The sequence below is a fragment of the Rutidosis leptorrhynchoides genome, chromosome 8 (assembly GCF_046630445.1).
Source record: "Rutidosis leptorrhynchoides isolate AG116_Rl617_1_P2 chromosome 8, CSIRO_AGI_Rlap_v1, whole genome shotgun sequence".
Taxonomy (NCBI): domain Eukaryota; kingdom Viridiplantae; phylum Streptophyta; class Magnoliopsida; order Asterales; family Asteraceae; genus Rutidosis; species Rutidosis leptorrhynchoides.
This window is the reverse complement of record NC_092340.1, coordinates 353,957,004-353,975,073: the sequence shown is the minus strand read 5'-3', so window position 1 is coordinate 353,975,073 and position 18,070 is coordinate 353,957,004. Positions and strand designations below refer to the sequence as shown.

The 18,070-nt window shown below is 31.0% G+C and overlaps 1 protein-coding gene across 1 annotated transcript; it reads right to left on the bottom strand.

The window, feature by feature from the left end:
- Positions 1-2,970: 2,970 nt before the first annotated feature.
- Positions 2,971-15,892, bottom strand: LOC139861757 (homeobox protein knotted-1-like 6). Its single transcript, XM_071850261.1, has 5 exons — positions 15,476-15,892; positions 15,008-15,130; positions 14,781-14,892; positions 4,356-4,591; positions 2,971-3,292 (listed from the first exon to the last, which is right to left on the bottom strand). Exons 1-5 carry the CDS (start codon positions 15,809-15,811, stop codon positions 3,134-3,136), a joined length of 966 nt encoding a protein of 321 aa, XP_071706362.1. The 5' UTR covers positions 15,812-15,892; the 3' UTR covers positions 2,971-3,133.
- Positions 15,893-18,070: the final 2,178 nt, after the last annotated feature.

The following is an 18,070-nucleotide window of genomic DNA, read 5'->3' as shown; positions in this document are numbered from 1 at the left end:
TTCTTATCTAATTAATATTAAAACTAAATAGTTTAAGTTAGGATACACAATCCGAATAGTTTAAGTTAGGATGTAAGGTGTGTATGTGATTGTGTTGGTTGAGGACACCTTGTCAGCCCCAACACTTGACATACCCATCGTTTCCTATTCTGTTTGCGATGTACTAAGCATATATGTAACTGTGAACATTGTACAGTGAGTTTATAATAATATTAAAACTAAAAAATTAAAATAACATACAGAACTTCACTTATTAAACCAATGTAAAATGTTATCGGTTAAAAATTATTTTTCTATCCGAGTAATGATACATCATAATCTGGCAATATGTTAGTAATACTTTGTTACGTTGCTCATGGCGGAATATATTATATATTATAATTACTCTGTACAGTATTATTGTAGGAGTAAAAGATAAAATTTATATATTTACATTTTTTAAATAACAATCGAAGAATATATTTCATCTTCCTTTTTCATTCGTTAGGTTCAACATCGGAAGTATTTGGGTTTTCAACGACGCTCTTTTATTAAAGTGGGTATGACGTTTCTTAACTTGCAAAGATTCATTATGGTGCAAGATTTTATTTGTGCCATTTATGGATCGCAGGGTGGCCTTGATAGTAATTATCGTAATGGTACTTCTATTTTGTCGTCTATTGTGAACTCATTTTTAAAGTTGAAACAACAAGAGATTATCCTGAATAATATTTGCTCGAATTAAAGTTTGTAATGGTAGATTTACAAAATTTTAGAAAGATAATTGGAGAGGTGATGACCCATTGTGTACAGGGCCGGTCCTAGCTTTTATGCTACCCTGGGCGAGATGATTGGATGATGCCCCCGACTAATTTTTTAAAAATTAATCAATAAAACTTACACTAATATTTAAAACTTGCACTAATTTTTATTTTAATCAATGAAAGGTCAAAATCTAGATGATAAAAATAACAGCTCTAATATATATGCCGTTACATTAGAAGCATTTATTAGCAACTTTAGATTTTTGAAAATCAAAATGATTGTTGCATAAAATAGCAAGAAAACAATTGTATAGAGTCAAAAAATATGCAGTACTTAAAATAAACTCCGTAGGATATTAAATTGATATACGAGTAATACGGAGCACTATGCTATGGAGGACTAATATGATTAAACACCAATAACAGTGGGTTACCAATAACAAAAGTTAGAGGACTGAAGTGTTAGTTCTACAAACTAGAGGTAAGAAAGTAAACATAATAAAAAAAGTGTACAGTTTGTCTTCTCCAAAATCTCATCTACCCAAAATCTCATACCTGTAACTCAATGAAATTTTCAACTACGCAAAGAAAATTAATCCTTTCATTATAACTTCAAGATCTAATATATTTTACTATCATAAAATAACTTAAAATCGAATTAGATTGTCTAATACTAATTTTTTTCACATCATAAAATTTTCAGAAGTTGATGTGCGATGATGCCCCTACAAACTTGATGCCCTGGGCGGTCGCCCATCCCGTCTATGCCCAGGGCCGGCCCTGATTGTGTATCAAATTTAATAGATTGTACCATTTGGACTCTAGCCCAGATTGTTCCATTGCAGATCGGTTGCGAGACAATAGATTGGTGTGGCCGTGTGGGATTGGACATGGCAGGCCATTGGGCCCAGAGACTCGCATGTTGTCGACCTATTAACGGAGGAACTGGGCTAGATTGGTCTTAGTGACGAACGTGATACGTGGGAATGGACGAATTGTATTCGTTGGTTTGGTTCTTGGTCCTCGTCTATTGACTCAAAAAATAGGCTATTGTGCCTTTCATTCTTTAGCATGTTTAGAATTTCGCAATTACACCTTATTCGGGTCTCGTTCCATGAAGAAATATACTTTATTTAATTCAATTCGTTACTTTTCTTTTAGCTGACTACGTAGATGAAAATGTAACATTAGTTAGGTTGATTAGCTTGTGAAGTCTTTGTAATTTGTACTTGTTTTTCCCTCCCTAGCGCCTTGTTAGTGGATTTTTTTCTGATAAAAATATATCTTTTGCTGGTTAAAAAAAACTTTGTTATGTTGCTGAAAAATAGAGACGACTAGGCAATTGGAAATGGGTTCCGGTACTTTGGGCCTACTAGAGTGGGGCAAAGCCCAATTGGTTAGTGGGCAAATTATTATTGCTTTTGAGAAGGTGCATAGTCTCGAATATACAGCATCAAAAGCCCTTTTAATGATTATCACTACTCAAACGGAGAGAAATTGTGTGTTATAAAATGATTTTCATACAATGTTCTGTTTTATAAAGGCAGTAATAACATATCTGCTATCACTAGGTGCATAAGATGATCTTTGTTCTTGACAAAAGACAGATTATAAGTATATAAATTGCATGGTAGGTATCCGAAAGGATATTACTTGTAAATCTTTACCCTTTAATTTTCTCCTTTGTATGAAATCGATCCTTTTGTATATTGTTTCATAACACATAAGGTAACATACAATAAGCATTCCTCTTATACTTGAGTATGGTATATTGGTACATGCACAAATTATCACTTCTAGGTTTAGATTAAGTGTTTACGAAACACCAGTTTTAAGATACAAAGAAACACTTGTTACGAACAATGAACTGACAATAGACCCGAGGTACGTACGAGATGTAGAAAACAGAATTAGTCAAGATTTTAGGTTTCTCTTCCTTTTTAATCAACAATGACACAAGTAACTGGTTTCAAGTTACGTACGAGGGTTAGTCACTTTCAACACAACAATAATGACATGGGAAAGTTTTTATATTTATATATTTATGTTTTTCACAAAAAAAAATTAAAATAACAGAACACATATTTAGTTAATTAATCATTAAAAAAAATATCAATTTTATAAATACATAGTTAAGGTTGTGAGGAAGTTGAGAGACAATGAACTGTAATACAACTGTTCCTGTGGAAGGAACAAAAGGAGATGATAATACAAAGAAAATGGTCAAATAGGGTAAATAATTATATATGTGCATTATTTTGTTCTTATTTCTAGAAAGTGACATGATCAAGTGTTGGGTAGCTTTAAATCATTAGTTAGATAAATACAATTCTCAGTAATATAAATGCATCAGTGCATGAAAGTAGTGGAGATGGATCACATATTCATATTCAATCGTTATAATAATCCTGACCAGAAAAACTACCCATTATGGCCAACTGCATGTTCTCAGATGGTTTCCAGTGCCTCTTCCTTTGGTTTATGAACCAGTTATTAATTTGTTTCTGATCTAGCCCTGTTGTTTCCGCCAACGATATTTTATCAGCTTCCTACACCATTTAATAAACATTAGTTCACAAACAGCAAACGATATGAATATATGATATGCAACATGTGAACTGAAATCCATTACTCGATCTATTTTAGTTCGATATTAGCATATCACTAACTCATATCAACAGCCACAAAAATGATAAACCATACAAAAAAATGACCAAACTTGATCTGTTGTTTTTTCCTCCCATGTAGTCTCTTTTACTGAAGTGACTCAAATTGCAAGCACGCGAATTCCAAGCACGCCAATCACATACTAAAGTGACCCAGCCACATCAGCGCTGCACATAAGCTTTTTCTCCCCCACATACCCATCACATACCCATCACACCAGTACCAACCATGACATACTTGCTCACCCCACTAAATTAATCAAAAAACCTAATTTACATGTCTTAAAGCTCTATGTACAAGTATATATTACTTTTGTTTCGTTCTAGAATTGCTATGCAAGGGCGGATCTACCATAGATCCAGTGGAAAAAATTTTAGACTTTTAACTATACCACTGGATAGTGTAAATTTTTTTGGGTGATACCATTGGATACTGTGATATTTTTTTTTTTGAGTTTTTAACTAGTGACACTCTTGACTACGGTTCCTTGATCCGTCACTAATGCTATGTGAAAAAATAACTCAGAATGGGGCTGGGAGGGCAAAGCGAGGGTACACCGAGGGCATGGCAATGCTATTGGCGCCCTCGAGAGAAGGGCGGGGGCGGAGCCCATTGGCAATGCTCTTATATATATACTAGTATACTACCTAATATGAGTATGTTTGGTAATGAGCTTCTAATTCTAGTTTTAAAAAAAAAAAAACGCTTATTTAATAGAAGCTTCTTTTAGTTAAAAGAGTTTAAAGGTATTAGATAGAGAGAATGAATTAAAAGCTACTACAACTAGTAGTTTTTTTTTTTTTTTTTTTTGGGCAATTTACTCTATTTTTTAACACTTTAGCTACTCTTCCAAACAAGTGCCAAATACATCTAACAAAGAGCAAAGTACTGTGCATGAAATTAGTAAAAGTTAAGCGTTGATAATATATATTTGTATAAAGTTACCGTGGGGTAAGGCCATTTGTAATGAGAATCCCACCATTCAAGTAAAGTTTGCCTGGCTTCATTTGGTAGTTTCCCTTTCTTCTTCTTTTTAGAAAATTCATGCTTAAGAGAACTTATATGACCTCCAAACTTACGTAATAACGTGTCTTTCAGTTCCTGGTCTTCTCTGCTCGCTTGAGTACTTGTTTCTGTCTCTCCTCCACTTAATTCTTCTTCCGATGACACCGCTACATCATCTGCATTTTACGCATGTATATATGCATAATGTAGGAAAAAAAAATATACATACAAATACAAACTAACGACGTGCATAAACACTTATTACACTACAACTTGTTTTATAAATGCGGCCAATTTATCAAATCTACAAGATCAACATCATAACAATTATTAGTCACTATGAACGAGTTTACTTCAAGTGTTAAAAAATACTCCGTACCTAATACAAATATGTTAGATTATATATACATGATCATGATGACGTACAAAGTATGAACCAGCATAACTTTATTTCCGTGTTACAACATGTTCAATTACCATTTGTTTTTGTTAAGGAATAGAATTATCGCCATAAACAATATCAAAGATTATGAATTACAATAACCAACCAGTTAGACTATAAGGACAAACTGTTAATTAAACGGGTACAATTTTTATGTTCAGGAGAAGGGGTATTGTTATTCGAATGTATGCAACCTTTTCATGTATCTGTTACCGTTCTTTAACTACCACAAAATATGCCGCTATCATAGTTGTTAGCACAGGTGATACACTTAGTATGTTGTAAACAATGTATTTGTTTCTTACATGAGTTGCATGCAAATTTTTATTCTCAAGATAATATTAAAGATTAAAGATATATACCCGCTAATGAATCATAACTGAACTTAAGATTAATACTAGCTGGAGACATAATACCCCGTTTAATTATTATTTTTATTAAAGATTTAGTCTAAATTCATAAGACGGGTGACAAAGTAATAAAGAGATTGAGACCCACATCATAATAACCGACAGACTCCAAATCGAAGACAATAATACATGCAAGCTGGTAGCTAAATTATAAGTATGGAACAATTAAAGTGATTTGTGAACAAAATTAATGATTATGATTTCCACCAACTGCTAAAGTGAAAAGTCTCCAGGTTACAAGAATCCCATGGGCAAATTTCAATCAATTCTTCTTTAAACACAATTGACGTCCTAAAACACTAATCACAATTGGTATTGGCTAAATATAACCTGCACATAATACTACCCTTTAATATCACTCTCTTTGTTATTTTAAGATGTCTTAGTTATAATAAATTATAGGCGTTAGTATGGGTTGAACAATTATTTCTTTTAAAAGGCTATTTCGGCATTACTTAGAGGAGACTGAAACACCCTCGCAATAGTTGTTACCCAAGCACGCTATGGAGGAAACTCACCCAGAAATCAGGAAGGAAAAATCCCCGAGAAGATTTAAAATCGGGAAAATCCTCAAAGTACGCCTCTCCTAGAATTCGAATCCGGGACAAATTAAAGTTCAGCCTCCCATATCACTCAACCAAAGGCTACGTGGTTATGGGTTGAACATTTAGGCCTTTACCTTTAAAAAATACTTATAACGAGACATCTTAAAATAATTAAGAGACTAACTCACTCTGTTCAATTTTAAGTATCTATTGTTGACTTTTGAAAGTTTTATATTTCAACTTCGTCTGCAGAATTCCTTGTCTTTACATAATACTTGATTAAAATGATATTTAATAGAAACACATTCAAAGACAAACACATTCATATAATTTTCATCCAATAAAAATATTTTAATTGTTAGTTAAAAAATACATACATTGAAAAGTTAATACGGAGTACTAGACACTTGTAATGGAATGAGAAGAGTAATTTTAAGTAGGGTGTGTTTGGACGAAATTAGCTTGAACTCATAGCTAGAGCTGAAACTTATTTCTGAAGCTGAAAGTTGGAGCATATTATTTTTACAAGTGTTTGGTATGATAGAATACGTTCTTCGGCAGTTTAGTGGTATTACTTCTACTATTTAAATGGCAAGGTCTAGATCTCGAATATGAGAGCAGCAACTTTTACCATTTCACAAGATAACACGGTGGTTATGGCCCTAAGTTTATTGCAAGAGGTCTCAGATTCAAATCTTGTCTAACACGAATATTTTGTGGTGGTTACGGAAAGATTGGAAACAACCAGGGAACCAGGGAGCAATCCCGTGGAGGTGCATACATCAGAGTATGGTTCGGCTTATTCACCCCTGTGTAACCCAATAGAAAAAACATTCTACATTTTTTGTTTGATGTGGTAGCTGGAGCTGGAATACATTTGCATAAATACTAAAGTATAACTTAATAATACGTAAAATAATTAAATGAAGGGCTTTTAGGTAATTTTAGATTCAATAATCTCTAGTTTTTTCAATAAACTACTTATGAGAAGCTTATTTCCTAAGAGATTATAATTTTAATAAGTTCTACTTTTTGTGATTTACTAAACAAAGCTTATGACTTTTAACTTAATAAATTCATAAACAAAGACAACTGTAAGCTCTCATAAACTTTTAAAATTGAGAAGTGTTTGACAGGAAGCTTTTAAGACTTCTTAAGTTTTATTTATCTAATAAAAAGCATCATTTGTTTAGAGCTTAAATCTTTTAAACAAACGACAAAAGTTAGAAGTTAAAATTCAATAATAAAAATAGGTTGAGATAAAGTTTTTAGATTTTGTCTTTTTACTTTCTTTTTTTTACTTTTTATTTAACAGTTATAGCAACTCTTTTAAACACTTTAATAAATACATATAAAAAGTAAACAGATAACAATTATAAACTACTAACTCCGTCCCTAAATTATTGTCCAGTATTCCATTTTGAGATGTCCCAAATTAATTGTCTACTTCCATAAATAAAAAGGAAAGGAGATATTTCATTGGTGGATCTGGAGAGAGAAGATATTTCATTGGTGGAGAAATAAAGTTAGTGGGATTTCCTAAAACTGTGTATTTTTTGTCTGGGGACAATTAATCTGGGACGGAGGGAGTATCAACTAATGAATAACGGCTAAAATTAACAATCATACCCTTGATGAGCCAACCACACCCCCAATATGAGAATGAATATTATATAATCGATACGGATGATGATAAATACTGGGCTTGCATGAATATACGGAGGGTAAAAGTATTTATCAAGAATCCATCCATTTCATTTTCATATAAAAATTATATATATATTTATTTATTTTAAAAGAGACGTAGTAAAAGGACAATTTATTGATAAGTCCTATCAATGTCTAGAAATATGTAATATGTAATAAGACGGGATTGATTGACATGGGCGTGGAGGGTAGACTATGCCCCACCATCAAATCAAATGTGTCAGTCATTCACTCACCAAATCCCACTCAAATATATTTTCTTTTATATTTTCTACTCCACTGTACTACTTTGCGCGCTTTGCATGTATAACCAGAGACAAAACGTACAACTTTACACACCCCGCCGCACGTCTAAGTTCTATAACTACTCGTCTTTCAAATATATACGGAGTATGAGTTTCATCACAAAATAATTGTATCTTATGCAACAAGCGATACATGCCTTTTGAAGAGTGGTAGGCAAGTGTTTTTTACTTTTTTTAAACAACTATATTCAATACTCTATTCAAAATACAATTAGTATACTCATGGAACCCGAACGAGACGTGGCACAATAAACATATGAAATTATCATAACATTATCATATCATATCATATACTATGATAAAAAGTATTCATTTTTCAAAGTACAAAGAAACTAGAAGGAAATTTTAGCAGTATCCACTGAACCAACCATTAACTATTTAACTATATTAACGATATGAACATAGGGTAGATGTATTTTAAAGACTAAAGAAGATTTATTTACATTTAGTAGGAAAACTCATTCCCTAAATTAGAACACGGTTACTAAAATGAAAAATTACAAATTTCATTAAAAGATACTCCGTAATATTTTTACCTCAATTTCTGAAAGTAACTTATTATCAATTGAATTATTTAAAAAATTATTCAATAAAAAAAGAATATTGTTATTTTAAGGTAATCTCTTACTAAAAGTTTTATTATTTTTATAACGACACAACTACAAACCTCTATAATTACTTTTTGTTATTGTTAGTACGTAGTAATACAGTAAAAATAAATCAATATACTTAAATTAAACATTAAATAATGTATTAATATTATATTATCATATAGTATATACTAACACTAATTATGGTAAGACTGTTGGAAATCGACCGTAATTAGTATATCGTTTAGGGGTAAAACGGTAATCACCTTTTTAAAAAAAATACTTTTTCTTTACAACCTTTTTCCATCATTTTAAATACATTATTTTCTTTTACGTTCGAATCGACTACTAACTGACCAAAACCACCTCTCTTCCATTAACCATTCAAAACTACTTCAAGCGAAGATTTATTTCCCTTGTTAATACGTAATTAATAACAATTTTAATAGAGAAAACAAAATACTCCTATATAAGTATGCCCTTTTTTTTTACTCAACATTATATCAAGTTTATTTGGCTTTGAAAACTAGAGGGACACTGTCACATGGTTAGAGGAATAAACTGTTGCTAGTCCAATTCGATCAGAAAGAAAGGAAGCAATAAGCCGCAGAAATTGACACGTAGGTATGGTTTACAAAACAAGTGGGGTGATAGACCGGGAGTGAGTTGACACCACCACCACTACTGCTAGCTACTACTACAAGTAGACACTAGGAAGTAGGCAAGTGCTTCTGTAAGTTTCGCAGTTTCTGTGAAAGCTGCTGAAAAGCAGGTAGCGCAAAACACGGGAGTCCCATGTGAAATCTTTTCAACCACACAAAATTATAGACATCCCCTTCCCCTCCCATGCATTAATATACACTTGTTGCCCAATCACTACTTTAATGTCATAAAAATACTTATCTTTGATTAACTTTAAATTTATACGGAGTAGAAGATTTCGTAGAATACCGAAACAAGTTAGGCAGCATGTTTAGAAAAAATTCAATTTCAATCAAAATCATACATAAGAAAAATAAGCTTTAATGACATGAATGGCCACTAATAGTACTAAATTAATCACTAAATCGAGTTACTGATCAAAATAAGTTGATCATTTCTCGTTACTATAGATCCGTCACAAAACATTATTAAAGACCAAAATATTAATTTTGGTTACTATACTAAACATTTGTTTGGTCACTGATGTCGTATAACGACCAAAATTTAATAACGTTTTTTTATAATAACTAAATAACATTATTAGTAATCAAATAATAAGTCGTCAGCAAATAATCGTCACAAATGACGTTATTTCTTGTAGTGATAGTATTCACAATAAATTTTTAATAATTTTGCAAACACTATACACTATGATATTGTGACAATAAATTTTTAGTAATTTTGCTAACACTATACAATATATCATATTTTAGTAAATTTGCTAATACTTGCACTAATCTCAATGTGTATGGAGAAATTTAGTCTATATACATATACGCTGAGTTCTTTGGATTATTATTCCAGAGTGCACAATAAAGAATTACAATCAATTCTAATACAAATATAATTATATCTACTTTTCTTAGTGGCTAAAGATTTAAGGCAAACCTCCCATGTAGCTATTGAGGATTGAAACTTGATCTTTTTAAAAAATTTCAAGCACCTAACCACTAGATCACGGATTGGGGTTTAGTGGCTAAAGATACTTTCTTTATTTATTTCAAGATTATTCACAGTTCTAGACAATATATGAATAAGCATCAACGACTTAGTTACTAATCAAATCAACCACACTCCTATAGTCCCGTGTCGTGTTGACACCATGCATGTGATGCTATAGTCTAAAAGATGGTGATAGAATTCATGGGACCGGTCAAAGGAATTGAATAGCTTATCGCGACTGATTTTTGATCACCCGTTAATTCTCTGAACATCTGTAATCTTCTGTTTAATTTTTCATAGACTTGAATATAATAATGATATTGCAAGTAACGAACATATTCTTTTACAAAATGGGATTAATTAACTAATTAAGAAGCTAATCACGATATAAAGGTCCCATTACAACAGATCTAAGTCAACGGCCATCTGTTAGCTCAAAAAAAAAAAAAAAAAAAAAAAAACTTATTTTTCTAATATTTAAAAAATAGCAGCTTCACTATAAAGGTCTCTTTGAGTAACAAAATTTGAGCAAGACATTATATAGAGTAACAAAATTTGGCCTAGTGACACCTTTTTTCTTTTAAAGTGTGAGTAAACAGGTACCTAAAAACTCAAAAAGTAACCCTTGTACAAGTATCCAACGGAGTAATATGGGTAATTTTCTAGTAGAGCGAAATTATGCAAGTAAAAAACCTCGCCGATAATGGCATCATACAGGATATAACTATCACAAAGGACTGAACGAGTCATCCATGTAGTCTAACCATTTTCCATGTTTCAGGTTTTCGATCCGCCGAGGCTAAATATTCCAATGACAAACATATAACTTCTAAAGGTCTACAATCCAGTGGCGAATCTAAGAATGGTAATCTTTTTTTTTTTTGTAAAGCTATATATATATATATATATATATATATATATATATATATATATATATATATATATATATACATACTAGTGAAATGACCCTTGAAATCACGGGTCCGTTTAAACGAAACAATTTAATGACATGTTTCAGGTATTAAGTGAATGTAAATGATAGTCATTTATTTTAGTGACCCGTTTGACTAAGAAACTTGTCGTTGTTTTTACAAATATATAGACATGTATTTTCGCATCCATACGTAACGTAATTAATTTCGTAAAAAAAATCCATATTTGAATATTAATAATATAATAATTATAATAATAATTATTATATTACAAATAATAATAATAATAAAGTTCGCTCAAAGTTGAGTATTTATATTTTTTATAATAATAATAAATATTAGTAATAATAAATATTAGTAATGATAAATGTCTTTTAAAATTTTTAGAAAATTAAAATACAATTATAATATAAAAGTTGTACAATATGTTTTAAAATTTGGGTGTTTTATAGAAAATTTTACAATTTAAGAGAGATTAGTATTTCCTTTTATAAAAGATTTCGTATTATTTTTTCACTTAAATTAATATAAAATTATGACATCGTCGTTATTAAAATTAAAGAGTAATTAGCTTAATGATGACATCATTATTTTAGAGCTTTATATAACTATATAGATATATATGTATATGTGTGTATATATATATGTATATATATGTATATATATATATATATATAATGTCTTTTAAAATTTTTAGAAAATTAAAATACAATTATAATATAAAAGTTGTACAATATGTTTTAAAATTTGGGTGTTTTATAAAAAATTTTACAATTTAAGAGAGATTAGTATTTCCTTTTATAAAAGATTTCGTATTATTTTTTCACTTAAATTAATATAAAATTATGACATCGTCGTTATTAAAATTAAAGAGTAATTAGCTTAATGATGACATCATCATTTTAGAGCTTTATATAACTATATAGATATATATGTATATGTGTGTATATATATATGTATATATATGTATATATATACTAGAAAAAGGAGCCCGCGCGATGCCGCGGGCCCTTTGGTTTGCGTATTCATAGTTAACGGGGCCTTTGAGTTGCGTATTCATAGTTAACGGAGCGTATTATAAGTGTGTATAAGTATTGAATATAGTCTGAGATATTGGGCGTTTTTTTTAAGTGTCCGTTTTGCGTATAGTTAGTCCCGTTGTGGTCGTAAGATTTTTTTGAGTTGAACAGTGGGTTCGAAAAAATTTAACTCGTACCGAGCGAGAAGATAGAGCCCTTTAAAAATTCGGGTGGAATTAGTTTATTTTATTTTAGTAAAATTCTATATTTACACTTTTTACCCCTTAAAAAATGTGAACTTGAGGGGTTGTTTTGTAAATTGAGGTAAAGATGAGGGGCCGATTGCAGTGTAAACGCAAACTTAAAACTACATCCCAAAATAACTAAAACTTCAAAAATTTTGGTGAGTATTAGTATGTAGGGGTAAACGCAAACTTAAAACTACATCCCAAAATAACTAAAACTTCAAAAATTTTGGTGAGTATTAGTATGTAGGGGTTATATATATATATATATATATATATATATATATATATATATATATATACCCAATGCCAATTGGCCCAAGATACAAAGAAAGCACGCCATTAGCGAGCTTAGCAATCAACTCCAAGAATTACACCACCATATAGCTAAATTACACACAACAAAACCTTCAGTTACGTGTATAACTATTTAGGACGCCAAAACTCTAGGGTTTGAACTCCATATGCCAAAATCTTTTGCCACCTTGCCTCCCCTATTTGTAATCCATAAATGAGAAATCACCTTAATAATCCAAATTTTATTCTACTAGATAGTTTATTTCAATGGTGTCACAAAAAAAAATTATATTATCCACTAGTGTCATTAATTACAAACCCTATTTTTTTTTTTTCACTACATCGCGTATTTCAATGGTGTTTCATGCTACCACTCATGATATAGTAGGTCCGACTACAATCTTTTGGGTTGTTCACAATTCTTATGGAGCCAATTAAGGAGCACCATAATTCAACATAGACTATAGAGTAGTGTTATATTAACATGTAGGAGTAAGTGTTAACAAATAAACAATCTACTATGAAGAGTTAACAGCTACCCGTTGAAGATGAAATTCACTAATGCAGTTCAAGCATTACAATGTAAGCATAACCATTATGTGAAGTTAATGCTCCGTAAAACAGATACTAGTCATGCCAATTTATGTAATTTATGTAATACTCTCACTTGTAACAAATAAAATTTCCAGAAAATACCAACCATTTTATTTACAGGTACTGCATGTTAAATAGATTAAAAAAAAAAAAAAAAAACATGCCATTTTGTGCTAGCATGCAAACAATAAAAACATCAAATAATTCTAAGCACGTGATAAGATACCAAAATTCAAAAAATTTGATCAACAGCCCACAGGCGAGTAAAGCACAACTAAAGATAACAACTCACACGAGGCCTGCAAAGAGTAATCTTTCACGTTACTTAAAAGTTAACATGTACTTCGAAGGATATTAATATTAGTTGCTAACTCTTTAAAAATCTCATTATCAATTTCCTTAAAATATTGGCTTTGAACATCAAAGGCTGCTAAAAAGGTTAATACTTGCATGAACTCCACCACTTCATTCAGAGATGGAGACAAACAGTATAATTATTCTGACTAAAACGTATGGAATATGACAACTTCATCACCTCGAACTTAATTAAATATAGAAACAGATTTAAGCCAGAATTAAAGAATTCAAAAGGTGGATTTAAGTTTGAAACATCCATTTGTACTTTGTCTTAATTAACTACGGAGTATTACTTTGGAGATCAACATATTCCAAATTAGGAACAAAGAAGAGAAACACAAACTAGTGCATCATATATATACCTTAATATTGGCTTCTTTTGGAATGTTTTCTCATCATTCACACGCAGGACCACATGAGGCAAGTATCAACCTAGGAAGCAGTACCTTTAAAATTGATTTCTTATTTGTACTTCTCAGGTGAGCTTTAGATTGTTTAATTATTGTTTAACTAGTTAAATATTGTAATACTCATCCTGTTTCATATTAATTGTTCTCAGACAAAAAATACAGTTTAAAAAATATCATTATTGCATTGTACTTTTACTGTACTTTACAAGTTTTACCTCTTACTATTTATCTATTTTTTTATGTTACATATACACATTAAGGCTATAAATAAACTTTATCCCCTAATTCTTACTCATTAATGCAAATGGGTAGTTAATTTGGAACATTCATAAAATGAATATTGGAAAATAAATATGAGACGAAAGATGTAAAAAAAATATTACTCCGTATTACGGAGTATCATATTAGTTATCCATATTCGTGACTTCAATAATAAATTTGAAAAATGAGACTCACTTAAATGACCCTTTAAGTTTTATCAATGTTGGAATCATTACGGTTTGCCAAGTAACTTTATGAGAGCACTCCCTAGCGGTTTTGTCATCACCGTGCCATTCATTTGTGATGGTGATGACGGCGTTTGCAAGGACGTGCCATTCACTTGTGACGGTGACGGAACTTAAACTCAAAAACTCAAACACGGATGGGCCAGATGTCAAAATTTAATAAAAAAAATTCAGCGGGGTAAACACTAATAAAGTCTTTTAGTCCTAAACATCCTACTTCTATAAATCAAGCAACTTGTTGTATTACACAACTACACACACACACACACACACACATATATATATATATATATATATATATAATACACACCACAATTTAATTAGCACTCGAAAATATAACTGTATGAGAAAGTTGAACGCACCTTTACAAAGATTGTTGAGTTGTGATTCAATATTGGTGAGAAAAACAGTAGCTTCATCAAACGGCCTCGTTAGATCAGACTTATATTTCAATAATATTTGCCGATACATCTCCTAATTAAAAGTCACATGTTCATATTATTATAGTGTACATCTATATTCTATATATTTTTTTATGTCGATTAGTATTCATTTGTGTAGACAAAACTATAAAAAGGTCAACACGAACCATGAATTCATCAAGCTCGGGATCTGCTCCTAATCCAGTTGAAACGATGGCGTTTCGCATACATACGCCATTTTCTCTACGGATTTCGTCTAACAAACCCGCTATTTCCGGTGGTGCACCTAACTGTAAAAATAAAATAAAAATAAAGATCATTTTTGACGAATATATACATATATCAACACACGCACCACAGTATACATAGATACAGATATTTAATTACTTTACATAAAATATTTTATTTTCATTTAGACTTCTGGAAAATGTAAGCGTATGTACACACAATAATTTCAAATTTTGAACAAAAAAATTTACAGTAAAGCTTAAAAGCGCGAATAATTTAGTTTCGTATGAAATCCAACACGTATATTACGTGTAGATCATAAAAAAAAATTAATACCGATTAATCAGAATTTGAAGTTCAAGCAAGAAGATGTACTTCAAAACAATTAGGTTATAATTTTAATTAACCTGTTGACAATCGATAAAAGCATCAAGCAACTTCGGATACAAAGGATGATTAGCGATTTTCGCTTTAATCGAATTATTATCATCATCAACGACGTCGTTTTTATTCTGATCACGTTGACGGTTATTCCTACGTCTGATCGGAAAAGGAATCTCATCAGGCGTAGCTGCGACGGAAACAGCTTCGGATATGATCGAAGCAGTTGCCGTTAATAAATTTTCCGATCCGTAAAACGTCCGGTAATTATCGACGCCGTGAAATTCCTGCGGTGAAATTAGGTTAGTTTCCGGTGGAATTGTGTAATCGGAGATTGAATGGAAGCCGTAAATATCTTCCATGATGATGATATATATATTATATATTATATACTTTGAAGTAAATTACGATGTAAATTAGTGTGTTAATAAAAGACTATTGAAATAATTGTGATGGGAAAAAGATGAAATGATTGATTGAGCATATGAATGATGATATATAGATTTCGTGTTGGTGTATATGTATATAATATGTGACAGTATAACAGTTTAGGGTTCTGGTTTGTATAGATAGAGATAGGAAAGCTTTGTATTGTAGAGTTACAACAATGGGATAGGAATCTTTCTTTTTTTATTACTCAGTATTACAAAAAATAAAGATGAAATCACAAGGCTCGTTTTTTGCATTGATGAATTTATTAGTTTGTTGAAAGCGTTGGGTTTTTTTTTTCGGTTAGTTTTTAGTTTCGTTATTGTTAAGATGAGGCTTGGTATAGATAGTTTGTTAGGGAGTCTCATCGTGGTTTCTCTCGTTGTATCTTTGTTGAAGATGTTTTTTATTTGAAAACGTTTTCTGTATTTATATAAGCTTTCGTTATTTTTGTAAAAAAAAAAAGAGGTTATTTGGTTGGTTAGCGTCTTGGTTTCTTTTTTTGTTTTGTTTTATTTGGTTAGTTTGTTTAGCTTGTTAGGTGTTTAGTTTTCGTGAGCCGGGTCTTTTAGCTTGTAATTTTCGTTTAGTTCTTTTCTGTTTTTCAGAAATGGACTTGTTGATATAGTTTTCATCCTTTCGGGAAAAAAATCAAAATTGATAAATATATTATAACTCAACAAGGGTTGTACATAGTCCATACCCGAACCAGACAATATCCGCGCCAGATAGAAACCCGAAATTTTACGAATAAGAACTGAGGATCGGACAATTAATATATGGTTTGGTTTTGTCCGATTCTAGCTTCGGTCCAAGCGGTCCGGGTAAATACTCGATCCATATATAGTTTTGAAAAAATAGTTCTATGTATATATTTTCGTTCCCATATACGAATTACGAAAGCATGTATATATATATATATGTATATGTATACATATATACATATATATATATATATATATATATATATATATATATATATATATATATATATATATATATATATATATATATATATATATATATATATATATGTACATATGTATATATGTATACATATGTATATATGTATACATATGTACATATGTATATATGTATACATATGTATATGTATATATGTATACATATGTATATGTATATATGTATACATATATACATATGTATATATGTATACATATATACATATGTACATATACATATATACATATCTATATATGTATATATATCTATATATATATATATATATATATATATATATATATATATATATATATATATATATATATATGTATATAATAGACCAACAACCTATCACCTAATAAGGAATTTGTACCATGTACCATTTCTACAATACGAACTGTTGAAGCTCTGACCACCGGACTAAAAGTAAAAGAATAGTCTAATCCCGGTATCCGAGTATAACCTTGGGCAACAAGTCGGCCTTTGTAGCGATCAATGGAACCATCCCATAAATATTACTTACGGAACACCCACTTTGAGCTGACAACATTTGTTTTACGAGGATATGGGACAAGTTCTCATGTATTATTAACTTTCAACGCATGCATTTATTGCTTGAAACCAAACGGGGCCTTTAGCCGCTGTTTTAATACCTTGAGGTTCACGAGTAGCAAGAAGAGTTTGATGTAAATTGGTAGGCTGAGAAATGCAAGATGAACTCAATTACGTGGTTTGAATATACCTTCCTTAATTGAGTTGTCATAGGATGACCCGACACAATTTGAGTAGAAACCGTAGGTACACTTAGAGTCGTAACCATAGGTGCAAGTAGTGATGTCGATGTACATGAAGTGGGAGCATTATCCGTAGTAATATGTTAAGGCTTACCAATCTTCATGTGTTTTAAAAATATCGAGTGACTAAGTGGAAGAGACATCCCCGTGTTGATCAGAAGAAGAAAGTGATATATAATCATCATATGAAGAAAATGGAGTGAATCTAGATCCACCGAAGGTAACTTTTCCATATACAAAACTGAGCTTCATCAAAGTTAGCATGTCGTGTAAGTAAACACACGATCGGAGATGATATAGAGACAACGATAGCCTTTATAATGTGTACTATAACAGATAAAGATAGATGCCATGCTGCGAGGAACTAATTTGTGTGGAGCATAATCGCATATATGGAAAAACGCAACACCCAAGGGTGCGAGAATTCCTATAATTTGG

Excerpts from the sequence above, each read along its gene's own strand:
- LOC139861757 (XM_071850261.1), bottom strand. The coding sequence starts at position 15,811 with ATGGAAGATATTTACGGCTTCCATTCAATCTCCGATTACACAATTCCA. Across the intron at positions 15,131-15,475 it reads CTTTTATCGATTGTCAACAG|TTAGGTGCACCACCGGAAAT; the intron begins GTTAATTAAAAT and ends TTATTTTTACAG. Across the intron at positions 4,592-14,780 it reads ACTCAACAATCTTTGTAAAG|ATGATGTAGCGGTGTCATCG; the intron begins GTGCGTTCAACT and ends CGTAAAATGCAG.